General features: G+C 39.4%; 1 protein-coding gene across 1 annotated transcript; it reads left to right on the top strand.

Annotated features, from left to right (window-relative positions):
* Positions 1-11,557, top strand: LOC146665405 (hyaluronidase-like). Its single transcript, XM_085410939.1, is given in 6 exon segments — positions 1-593; positions 595-952; positions 3,157-3,246; positions 3,353-3,727; positions 9,499-9,678; positions 11,465-11,557. Coding segments are annotated over 6 exon segments (1,677 nt in total). The 5' UTR covers positions 1-12.
* Positions 11,558-13,294: the final 1,737 nt, after the last annotated feature.

Genomic DNA, 13,294 nt, shown 5'->3' with positions numbered 1-13,294 from the left:
TCTTGTTACAAAATGTATGGAGTGAAACTGATCCATGAAACACAGCATGTTTTATTCCTGTTTGTCAGCGCAATGGCCCTGATATCCTCCTGTAGGTCCTTACCAAGGACAGACTACCCTATCCTTCCTGGCCATCACTTCATGTTCACGTGGAATGCTCCAACTGAACTGTGTAACATCCACTTTGGTATGCCCCTTGACCTCTCCTACTTCAGCTTTGTCAGCAGCACCCTGAAAACGGTGACCAACCAAAGCATCTCCATATTTTACATTGACCGCTTTGGCATCTTTCCCTATATTGACGAAGACACTGGAGAAATGCATGATGAAGATTTGCCGCAAATAACAGACATGCAGGACCACCATGACGATGCTGCAGATGACATCAAGCACTATATTCCCACCGATGGACCTGGCCTGGCTGTGCTTGACTTTGAAGAGTGGAGACCGCAGTGGATTCGAAACTGGGGAAGCAAATATATCTACAGAGAGGTTTCAATCGAAAAGGTCAAAAAGAAGAACACTTCACTTTCTGAAGATGAAGCAGAGGAAAGGGCAAAGATTGTGTTTGAAAGAGCAGCCAAGAGGTATTTTGTCCATCCAAATTGGGAAGAAACTGAGGCCAAAAAGACTTTGGGGTTACTACTTGTATCCTGACTGCTATAACTATGACTACAACCAGGACATGGTGGGCTTCACTGGAGAGTGTCCTGATATTGAGAAGCAGATGAATGAAAATCTTTTGTGGCTCTGAAAAGAGTCCACGGCACTCTTTCCTTCCATCTACCTGGAGTTGGTCCTCAAAGACTCCTGGAAAGCTCGTTTGTTTGTTCGCCATCGCATCCAGGAAGCCATGAGGGTATCAACCCTCCCCCAAAGCACCTATTCAATCCCTATCTATGCCTACATAAGACCTGTGTACAAGGACAGCGTTGATGACTATGTGTCAGAAGTAAGACATCACTGCTCAACACACAGTATTGTATTACCTTGAGAAACAATTTGTGCTCTGTGTGCCTCACCAATCCTTGATGGAATGAAAGGTATCTGCCATCCAACATAGAATTTAGGGATGAACTACTTTCTAAGTACAAGGCTCTCATTCACAGTAAACTTTGTTCACTAACATCTTCCAGCACTATAGCTTAGGCTTCAGGCTATTCAAAAAACTTTTTTTTTCAGGCAGATGTTTTCCTCATCTTTATTCATTCTAATGTCAAAGTAGACAGTGAATCATGGAAAGCTACTTTAGCAGAGCACAGAGTACATGGAAACAAACAATTATGTTTTTTGTTTGTTTGCTTTTGTTTTTTGTTCTTATGTTTCAATTTTTAAAAGCCTTCAAAAGTGAAACCAGTATTAATTGTCCTGAAGCTACATTCTTTGTTATCCTTATCTTTTATTAGAGTTAAAACTTTTATAGTGTATTATTTACTCACTGGATTAAGCTAAAGCTTTAAGGGAACAACAATAAACATGGTTTGTTTACTTAATTTCCTATCAAATCTTCCATTATACTCAGGATTACACCCACGTTCCTGCACTCAGTCTTAAACAATGATTTCATAAAAACCTGTAACAATACATGACATTTAAAAACACACACACAAACACATGTTATCAGGGAATTAGGTAATTGCTACAAAGTATTTAGGGAATAGGCTTGTTTTAGTCTTATACATGAATAATGAGTTTCAACTATCAGTCAACATTACTCTGACTCTTTCTGTTCTGTTTGTGAGTCCTCTTCACACACTGAGGTTAATTATGGAGTTCCACAGGGTTCAGTGCTAGGACCAATTCTGTTTACATTATACATGCTTCCCTTAGGCAGCATCATTAGAAGACATAGCATACATTTTCACTGTTATGCCGATGACACCCAGCTCTATCTGTCCATGAAGCCAGATAGCACACACCAATTAGTTAGACTGCAGGAATGTCTTAAAGACATAAAGACCTGGATGGCCGCTAACTTTCTGCTTCTTAATTCAGATAAAACTGAGGTTATTGTACTCGGCCCTGAAAATCTTAGAAATATGGTATCTAACCAGATTCTTACTCTGGATGGTATTACCTTGGCCTCCAGTAACACTGTGAGGAACCTTGGAGTCATTTTTGACCAGGACATGTCCTTCAACGCACATATTAAACAAATATGTAAGACTGCTTTCTTCCATTTGCGCAACATCTCTAAAATTAGAAATATCCTGTCTCAGAGTGACGCTGAAAAACTAGTTCATGTATTTATTACTTCCAGGCTGGACGACTGTAACTCATTATTATCAGGATGTCCAAAAAACTCGCTGAAAAGCCTTCAGTTAATCCAAAATGCTGCAGCAAGAGTCCTGACAGGGACTAGAAAGAGAGAGCATATTTCTCCTGTTTTGGCTTACCTTCATTGGCTTCCTGTTAAATCCAGAATTGAATTCAAAATCCTGCTCCTCACATACAAGGTCTTAAATAATCAGGCCCCATCTTATCTTAATGACCTTGTAGTACCATATCACCCTATTAGAGCACTTCGCTCTCGCTCTGCAGGCCTACTTGTTGTTCCTAGAGTATTTAAAAGTAGAATGGGAGGGAGAGCCTTCAGTTTTCAGGCCCCTCTTCTGTGGAACCAGCTTCCAGTTTGGATTCGGGAGACAGACACTATCTCTACTTTTAAGATTAGGCTTAAAACTTTCCTTTTTGCTAAAGCATATAGTTAGGGCTGGACCAGGTGATCCTGAATCCTCCCTTAGTTATGCTGCAATAGACTTAGGCTGCCGGGGGATTCCCATGATGCATTGAGTTTTTCCTTTCCAGTCACCTTTCTCACTCACTATGTATTAACAGACCTCTCTGCATTGAATCATATCTGTTATTAACCTCTGTCTCTCTTCCACAGCATGTCTTTTATCCTGTCTTCCTTCTCTCACCCCAACCGGTCGCAGCAGATGGCCGCCCCTCCCTGAGCCTGGTTCTGCCGGAGGTTTCTTCCTGTTAAAAGGGAGTTTTTCCTTCCCACTGTCGCCAAAGTGCTTGCTCATAGGGGGTCATATGATTGTTGGGTTTTTCTCTGTATCTATGAAGCGCCTTGAGGCGACTTTTGTTGTGATTTGGCGCTATATAAATAAAATTGAATTGAATTGAATTGAAAATTGAATTGTGCAGTTTGATCTGGTTAACACCACTGGAGAAGCTGCTGCTCTGGGTGCTGCTGGCGTCATATCTTGGGGAGACATGAATGTCACAGACACAGAGGTAGATTGTACTTTTGATAGGAAATTGGTTGCTTTTAGGTATCTTTCATGCAAGACTTCAATCATAACATTTTAATCAAATGTTCCAATATCCCACAACCCTGCAGGACTCTTGCTTTGATGCACAACATCACTTGGAGCAGGTTATAAACAGGTACATTGTGAATGTTTCCACTGCAACACGCCTCTGTGGTGATGCACTTTGCCAGGGCCAAGGTCGCTGTATAAGGAAGCACTGGGATGATGACGTGTTCCTTCATCTGCACTCATGTCACTACCAGATCAAGCAGCAACACCGGGGTGGACCTTTGACTGTGAGCGGTGGTCTCTCACAAGATGACATCAACTTGTTCGACAAAAACTTTGACTGCATGTGCTATACTGAAAAGCCATGCCGGTCGGTCATTACGCTCAATGTCATTCACGACGCAGTCATCAACACAAGGAACCGCACTGCTGATAGGACACACTCCATCCTCCATGTACATTTATATTTGTGTGTCTTGGTGTGGGTGTTTGTGAGTGAGTAAGTGAGTGTGTTTGCCTTTGCCTCCGGTGGATAGACGATCATAAGTTTGTTTAAAGGAACTTTTTATTTCATTTCAACAGCCTTCTTTCATAAAATATGTCTAAACTAAAAAAGGGTTAAAATGGACTTAACCTGTGTTTTTGTGATTACCTGTCAATTATATACCGATAATTGACACCAAAGATCAGAAAGAACTGGGTATATCCTGTGCCATGTTCCATAATGGCTCTTATCGTACCACAAGAGGTCACCACAGTAGGAGTTTTTACCAGCACAAAATTCACAACCAAATACTGCCTTATGCTATTATTATTAGGCATTTACACAATAAAAGCCTCCCAAAATTTAATCAATAAAAAATGCAACATTGTGATGCTAAAATTAACAACCTCAGGCCCTGCTACTGGCCCTCGCATTGGCTCTTATCTGCTGTGGTACTTAAAGCCAGCTGGTTAATAAAATAACTATGATAACAATTATCAGCTGCAACTAACATAATTTCTTTGTCACTGTACTAGTGAGTAGTGAATATAACATGCTTAGCATTAGGATTTTTGAACAATTTAGTGTCAGGTGTGTTTTAATAACAGACACAGGTGGTGCTCTTTCTATGACACCAACTTAAGCAACCCCCTTTTCTATCTGAAAAAAGAACATCATTTTATTTCCAAATCAAAATTTTTTGCACCTCTTAAAAAGATATGCATTACAAACAACTGGAAAAAGCAAGACATTCAACTGAATTTTAATGAGGTCCAGAAAGGGCATTTTTCTTGCACTGAAAAATAAAGTTGCATGCAAAAATACGCATGCTAAAAATTCTACAATTCCATAAATGTTTCTGCCATAAAAAACAGAAAGAATTACTACTGTGGTATTTCAACCCTAAGTGTTAGAAAAGATGATCACTTATAATAGTGGGAGATTTGAGTTAAAAGTGCTCATATTTTACAGGAAAAGTTTAACTGGGATGCAGAGTGGAAGACTATTACCACACTCACATCCACATGTTAAACACAGGGCTACAGCTGGTTAGATTAGCTTACCATAAAGACTGGAAATAAGTGGAGACTAACCTGCCTCAATACAATGATTCAAAACGTTAAAGTGACAACAGGATGCATTGTCCGCTGTAAAAATGTGCTGTATTGTGGTATGTGCAGAGTGCAGTACTGAGACATTCACTCATTGTTTAGTTGTGTGAATAACTGAATTCCAGGGCACAGTGACATTTTATGTTAGAACACATGTTTGGCTTCTGTTCACGTCCTCTCATCTATATTCAGGAGTGGTCAGCATTCAGAAGAATTCAGTATCTGCCTGCCTGTTGTGGGCTGCATGAATATTTTATGTCTGGGTTCTCTTCCTGGTTTCTGCTGTGATTTAAAAGTTTAGCAACCATTTGAAATTCCGAGCTTTTTCCTTCTTTGTTTTGCTTTGTTTTTTTCTTTGATTCTTACACAGTTAATTAGAATGTGATCAGAAGTAAACTGCTGTAGAAAAACAATAGGCACTACTTTTTTATTACTTAGATTCAGATGAAATTACATAAAACAATACTGTCATCAGTCATCATACTTATCGGTGATTTGCATATCACCTTAATGTTGCAGCTAGATTATACACTGCTGGTTAGCTTTATATATAAAAATACATCTCATAGTTTTACTAAATTTGGATTTAAAGACTGTAAAAAAAAAAGAAAAAAGAAAAAAGAAAAAGGAACAACTAAACCAGGGGTCCTGTTCTCCTCTTCACTGGTATCTCAGCACTGGTGTACTTATCTTACAGGTGCGTCTTTAACATTTGAACTAGAGCTCCTTAACAGCTGACAGACATTAATGATCAAAAACATAATACTGAATCACAGTGTAACAGCTGTCCTCTGAAATCTAGCTAAGTGACCTTACAATTACATGCACAGACATAATCAAAGGATTGGGTACATAACTACTTTGCAGCTTTGTGCAGTGATTTACACAGTCAGACAAATTTTGCGACTATTTTAGTCATTTTAAAAAGTAAACAAATACATCCAACACTGTTAACTAAACCTCAGCATAGGGTTAGGTGTAGAGGGGAAAGTTGAACAAGACAGATGAACATAATTTCGTCACTCTTTGGTGATACCATTTCCACCGTGAGGCCTCACTGTACATGTATAAACTGTCAAAAAAGAACTGATCCACAGTCTCTTCCTGGTAGAGCCGTCACCCTTTGTGCTTTGGCAGTCTGGTCCCAGCCTGGCCCAGCTTGGCTCAGCTCAGCTGCCTGTATAATCTGTTCTGTCAGATGGAAACTGTCGTCCGGGGGTAATAAGAGCTTTATTGTCCTGATTCTTCTGCTTTGTTGGGGATTGCAGAGCATTTCTAGGTCACTGGCTGTGACTGAATGTTCTGCTGACCATACTGATGCTTCACTGAGGAAACGCACTCGCTTCCCATGCTGATCCTACCCCACCCTTTCACCCAGCACTTTTGGGGGAACACAATTAGAAATCCAGGTTCTGCAGCCAGATTGCAATTTACCAAAGGATCACAGCTTCTGTTTTCTGTCAGAGCAGATATATTATGGATACTGACGCACAATTAATAGGCTCTTTCATTGTGATAATTGGGCAGAAAGGCCCCATGATCATTTCCCCCACTTTTCTCCTCGTAATTATCTTCTTTCACCCTGTTCTCTTTCAGATAGGTTAAGCACACATTAATGTTCCCACGTTAGATTTGGATGCTACAACCAGAGGTATCAGTTATTCCTGATGATCGTAAGCTATTTAGCAGTATCTTGCATGTAAAAATGTGAACCTAATATATAACACTGAAACTGTAGCTAAATGAAATGTTTTTGTTAAAAACTGGAGCCAAAGTTCAGCTAAAAGATTACAAATTGTGTTGCAGTGGTCACTAAGTCAGATTAGGCAATTATCAAGTCATAAAATTTTGGCTGTTCCTGACTGAGACCCAAAAAGTTACCTGTCTTTCACAAGGTATGAGGTCCTATAGGAGGCTGTGATAAAAACTGATGCAGTTTTTATGCAGTTTGTGTGGTACAGACTGTGTGATATTATTTGATTTCACAGATCAGTCTAGCTGTCAAGATTAATGCTCTTTTGATTTGTTAAAGCAAGCAACAACCTGCAGGCTCCCAAAATGAGTCATTCTCCATAGACTTGGATGTCAAAATGTCATCTTTACTACGTTTGTGGTCTTATGTGGTATTTTTTTCACTCTCGGTCTGAAAGTCTCCATTTTTTTCTTTCTTTCGCAATCCCAGAAGCCCATTCTGCCTTGATTAGTGCACATAATCTCACTATTGTGACACCTCTAGCTAAACTCTTCCCAGGCGTCTGCTATAACCAGCTTTGTTGAAGCATGTACCAAGGAATTATGCAAATGTGTTCCATGGGAAAAAACATACCAAAAGAAAGCCTGCCAATAAGGCATATCAGGCAGTGGGAGAAAGTCTCTTTGGCCTTTGCAACTTTGCAAATGTTTTACATATGAAGCAAAAGCTTTAATACTCCAAAGGAAAGAGGAAGCCCCGGAAAGCATAACATGGTCTCTCTTTGTGTATTGTCATTCAAAGCAGCAAGTGGTCCTGAGGAAATAATGAAACAACTAGATTTAACACAGCCTAAAACAAGAATTCAGATTGTTGAACAAAACACCGTCTGCATACATATTTCAGTGTCCAGAAAATATTCCTTTTAGCACGATTAGTGTAACCAACAGGTTCTTATGATAAGAGCATGGTGGAACCTGGGCTATTAGTGTTAATGTACAAAACAAATACAGTTAAACATTCATCGATCCATCCATTCATTCTCTTCTACTTATCCAATTCAGGGTCGTGGTGGGGCAAGAGCCATGCCATAGGGAATGAGGTAGGGTACACCCTGGGCAAGTTGTTAGGCAGTTGCAGGGCCAACAGAGAGAGAGCGAAAGGCATTGATACATACATTCACACCTAAGAGCAATTTAGAATTAACATACTGTAATCCTTAGATCAGACCTTCCCAAAGTGTGGGGCCCGCCCCCTAGGGGGGGCACAGAGCCATGGCAGGGGGGGCGCGGGATGAAAAGGGGGGGAGAAAAAAACAAAACGCTTGGACACTGCTAGCACGGGTGCCTACAGAAACACAAAGCAGGAGATGAAGCATCGCTGAATATGTTTCCAAACCAACTTCATTGTAAGCCAAAGACTAGAAAATATGGTGAAGCATATCTTCCCTTTGGCTTCACCTGCACAAGTGCCAAGGTAGGTCTCCCCTGCAGAATTGGTTTTCCCTTCGTCGGGAGCAGCGCTGGGCTCTTCAAATCACGGACAAACAGTATCCCACATTCTTGATTTTTAGTTCACAAACACTTGTTGTAATGCCTAAACTACTCCTGACATTTTGGAGATATACATAGTATACTATACTTTATACAGTAAAGTTACAGCTGGATACAAATAATATCAGGCTGATCCTGCCACGATTTGTTCCTCCGGTTCAAATCACAGACAAACAGTATCCCACGGTTGTTTATGTTTTTAAACCCATTTTGCACAGAGAGGCATTTTTTTGAAAAATGTATTGATAGCAATGTTGAATATTATTACACAGGAAAAAAAACAACTACACGTAAAATAATTTCACCGTGACGCCTCTGCCTTTGTAAATGGAGGGACAGTAATTGCTTGTGTATATGTAAGCGTGTAAAACCTGCAGATAGTCAGATTAACAGTATTTTGTCTCTATCTGCCATTCTGCAATTCATCTCATGTAAACAGTAACGTGGCGCACAGCGTGACGTGAAAAAAGGCACATACCTTTGACGTTGCGTGACGAACTCTGTATTCCTCGTCCACACGTAAACGCAAAAAAGGAGTTTTAAAAAATCTCAGTTTTCGGTGATTCGAAACGTCGTTTACGTGTGGACAAAACAGCTGCGTTTTCAAAAATACCAGTGTAGGTGCAGACGTTAGCGTAAAAGAGTTAGTAGTTTATTTTATTACGACATGTAATTTATTGCTGATTACTTGTATTTGCTTAATTGTTTACTAAATGTTTGAGGTGTGAAATAAACCGCAATGGAGCAAAATATGGGTGTGTGTGGTTGGAGGATGTGTGCGCGCGTGCGTGCGTGGGGGGGGGGCAACACTTTTCTTGTAAAACAAAGGGGGGCCCAGCAAAGAAAGTTTGGGAACCACTGCCTTAGATGCATGCTAGCATTGGGTGGTTCATTTTTAGCATTTAGCACTACTATGTTTTCCACTGTCTAACAGAGGTGCTTGTTATGTTCATATTCACAATCACTGTTGATGTTTCCCAGTTATCACATTAACTTTGGCTAAAGGAACTTTTAACTGGACTTTAATTTAAAAGGGCCTTTTGTATTGTGTTTTCCTATTTCTCTTGACAAGTGAAAAACATCTGCAATTCATGAACTCTCTGGTTCCACAAACATCAGTTTGAGGCGAAATCCTGAAACATGTCTTTTATAGCATCCCTGGAAATTCAAAATTTTCACATCTTGAAGTTTCTCTTCTTTGTCTCTTTGTTCTCTGGATGTGGAAGCCAGCAGCAGACTGTGCCAATAAGTTTCACATCAGTCAGCAGACTTATAGTTTTTTGTCTTTAGGAGTTTGTTAGCTTAGCTTAGCTCATAACAACTTGCTAGCAGCATGGCCTCTTCACCTGCCGCTCCTTCTGATCATTGTGTTGGTTTGTTTGTTTAGTTACTCTTAGACTCCTTTAGTAATAACAATACTTGTAACAAATGTAGCCTGTTTGCAGCTCTGGAGGCCAGGATCACTGAATTGGAGACCCAGCTTCACACCCTTGAAAATCCCATAGCTAGCCAGACCCCTGTAGCCAGCTCAGCTAGAGGCAGCATAGCCCCCGTTAACTCTCCCATGGTAGATGCCACCCACCACTTTAATCACACTCTAGATCTTGTTCTAACATATGGCATTTTAACATTTAACAGTATTTCCTGAAAACTCTCTTTTATCTGATCATTTCTTAATACATTTAAATTTACAATAATGGCAACAGCAGTGGGGAAAAGACTTCATCACAGTGGATGTCTTTCTGAAAGTGCTGCAATTAAGTTTATTTTATTATTATTAAGTTTATTTTATGCCCATTTTGTTAATAATTTTACTTCTTCACTACCTACGACTCTGAATACTGTAGCTCCTGTGAAAAAGAAAGCAATGGAAGTACTTGACTCCCTGGTATAATTCTCAAATGCACACCTTTAAAAAGTCAAAGCTCTGTTGAGCCAAGCATTCCTTTAACATTAACTATTAACAACTTCATGAATTTCTTCACAAATAAAATTTTAACCACTAGAGAAAAAAAAATACTCATGGCCATCTCCAGATATAACATTATGTACAGCTACTTTCAATACCATTGATATTTATTCAGGTCTGTTAGAGCAAATTCAGTTGCTTGTATGCATGAAGCCAGGGTGATGGGTACACATAAAATCACCTGTGTAAATGAAGTAAAGAGCAGAGCCAGTCATTAGATACATTTGAACATTGCTATCTCAAATAGATTAGGGAGATTTTAACTGCATTGTGTTTGCTCTATAACCAAGACAAAAAAAAAAAAAACAGAAACATGGAACTGGCAATTTGGCAGCAAGCCCTGTCTTGCATTAAGGAACTTCATGTTTTTTCATAGTTTTTTATGATAGTTAGCTTTATGGCTGTTTTGCTTAAGACCACCAAACTTCTTGTGCTTTGCAAAATCCTGGATAAGTAGTTTGGTTACTTTGGAAGCCTGGCTCCCCTCCACCAGTCAGAGGCAGCAGTTCCAGCCCTCCGGGGATATCTTTCTTATCCCAGAAAACAGCCCTGGGAGCAATTGGGAGAAGGTCAGTGAGCAGCTTGTTCAATACTGAAGCCTGTGTACCCATCACCCCTTTGTTTCTGAATGAATGGTGCTGTCTAGTTACTGAAGCAGCAACAGGGGCTGCCAGCTTCATTTACAAAAGCCTTAAACATGCACATTTTGTGCCAGAGAACAAATCAAAGGCAAACTGATGATTAGAGAAGAATTTGGTTTACATGAAAAGAGCCTCATCAGGATCATTCTGCTATGAACACAATTAAACAAGAATGTTATGCCATTAGCAGAGGACACAAATGCTATAAATACAAATTCACTGTTAATTGAAATGATGAGATGAAAGTAAAGATTTTTAAGAAAAAAAAACAACTTTTGGGCCAACAATGAACCACTGAATCATAATGAAATAGTTCACATTTACTAAGTTTGGTGAGCCCCACATTTTCCTTTTAGTTTCACCATCAGGTTAATATCCATACTTCCCAATGCTTGAGTTCATATGAGAATAGATCTAAAATGATCCCATGTTGGAATACAGCTAATCAACAGACTTTATATAAGATTGACATACATTTTTGGTCTGAAAAATGAAGCCAATGTGCAAGTGCTCTAAACCTTCTTTCCAATGGCCATCAGATTCTATCAAAGTAAACTAATGAGTACAAAGTCTCAAATGCTTTTTTCAAGCCTTATGAAATAAAGTTTGCATAAAAAGTAAGGAAATTTGTGTGATTTTTGTTTTAACAATGTTTCTGTCATGATCCCTCTGTTCTCCCTGTATTTCTGCCAAAGTTTGTTTTCCTCTGCCTCTGTTTTTATATCTGTTCTCTGCTTTTTCAGATTCCCACTCTTGGCTCCACACATCTGACAGTAATCAACCAATTGCGGCCCATGAGCTCGTCAGAGGCCCCTAGAGAGATAGTTACATGGTGAAACTGTAACTGTTTAACTGTGAATGAGCACAAGCGCGCTCATCCACACAGGTGTTCACTGACACACTCTCTTCCTTGGCTGCTGCCTCTAAGCATGTTGTTGTTACCGCATTGTTGGTCTTGTGTGCCACTCAGTACTGTTCAGTATTTGTTACTTAAGGTTATTCATCCTTATCTCGGTTGTTGCTGTGGTTTTCCTAGTGTGTTGTTCCTTTTTGCTTGTTTTCTTTTTTTTTCCCAGCAGGAAAAAAAGCAGATTTTTAGTGTCTTTTCTCTCTTTCCCTCTTCTCTTCTGTTGATCTTTCCCTCTCCTTTTCTTGAACTTTCGCTTTCCTGTACCCTGGTCCTGTCTGTTCCGCTTGAAATTCCTTAAAAGCTAAATATTTATTTATTTAAATAAATAAATAGTAAAGATCAATCAAGTGAACTACTATGACAAAACCGTAATGATCCACTTGGGAAAATAAAATCTGGCATTTTTATTGGCCTTCAGACAATAATTCTAATTTCTACTGTGCCGAACGGGACAGGCAACAACTGAAAAAAATAAGAGGGACCTAAAATCTGTAGGCCCTGCCTCCCATTCTACTTTTAAATACTCTTGGAACAACAAGTCAGCCCGCAGTCTGAGAGCGAAGTGCTCTAATGGGGTGATATGGTACCACGAGGTCATTAAGATAAGATGGGGCCTGATTATTTAAGACCTTGTATGTGAGGAGCAGGATTTTGAATTCATGCTGGATTTAACGCAGAGTCAATGAAGAGAAACCAATACAGGAGAAATCTGCTCTCTCTTTCTAGTCCCTGTCAGTCCTCTTGCTGCGGGATTTTGGTTTAACTGAAGGCTTTTCAGGGAGTTTTTGGGACATCCTGATAATAATGAATTCCAGTAGTCCAGCCTGGAAGTAATAAATGCATGAACTAGTTTTTCAGCGTCACTCTGAGACAGGATATTTCTAATTTTAGAGATGTTGCACAAAGTGAAGAAAGCAGTCCTACATATTTGTTTAATATGTGCACTGAAGGATATATCCTATTCACAAATGACTCCAAGGTTCCTCACAGTGTTACCGGAGGCCAAGGTAATGCCATCCAAAGTATGTACAATGTAAACAGAACTGGTCCTATAGCACCGAACCCTGTGGAACACCATAATTAACCTAGAGCATGCTCTAATTGTTGTAATAAAATGTTATTGAGAACAGTATCAAACGCTGCACTAAGGTCTAGCAGGACAAGCACAGAGATGAGTCCACTGTCAGAGGCCATAAGAAGATCATTTGTAACCTTCACTAAAGCTGTTTCTGTGCTGTGATGAGCTCTGAAACCTGACTGAAACTCTTCCAATAAGCCATTCCTCTACAGATGATCTGTTAATTGTTTTTCTGATCACTCTTTTAAGAATTTTTGAGATAAAAGCAAAGTTGGAGATTAGCCTATAATTAACTAAGACATCTGGATCAAGTCATGGCTTTTAAAGTAACGGTTTAATAACTGTAAGCTTGAAGGCCTGTGGTACATAGCTGATTAATAGAGATAGGTTGTTCATATTTAAGATTGAAATATTAATTAATGGTAGGACTTCTTTGTGAGTCCAGCATTACTCACAAGTATTAATGATTGTAGTGAGGCCTACTGTAACTTACAGGTAACCTGCATTACACAGTATTTACACTTGAAACAGCACTTACGCTAAAATATTTATGTAAACATAAAAACTTTTGTTTTATAGCCTAAA

This window comes from Rhamphochromis longiceps, linkage group LG7 (genome assembly GCF_057381845.1).
Source record: "Rhamphochromis longiceps isolate RC_006_pf linkage group LG7, R_longiceps_female_GT1.1, whole genome shotgun sequence".
Taxonomy (NCBI): domain Eukaryota; kingdom Metazoa; phylum Chordata; class Actinopteri; order Cichliformes; family Cichlidae; genus Rhamphochromis; species Rhamphochromis longiceps.
The sequence above is the reverse complement of the archived record's forward strand: the minus strand, read 5'-3'. Positions and strand labels throughout refer to the sequence as shown.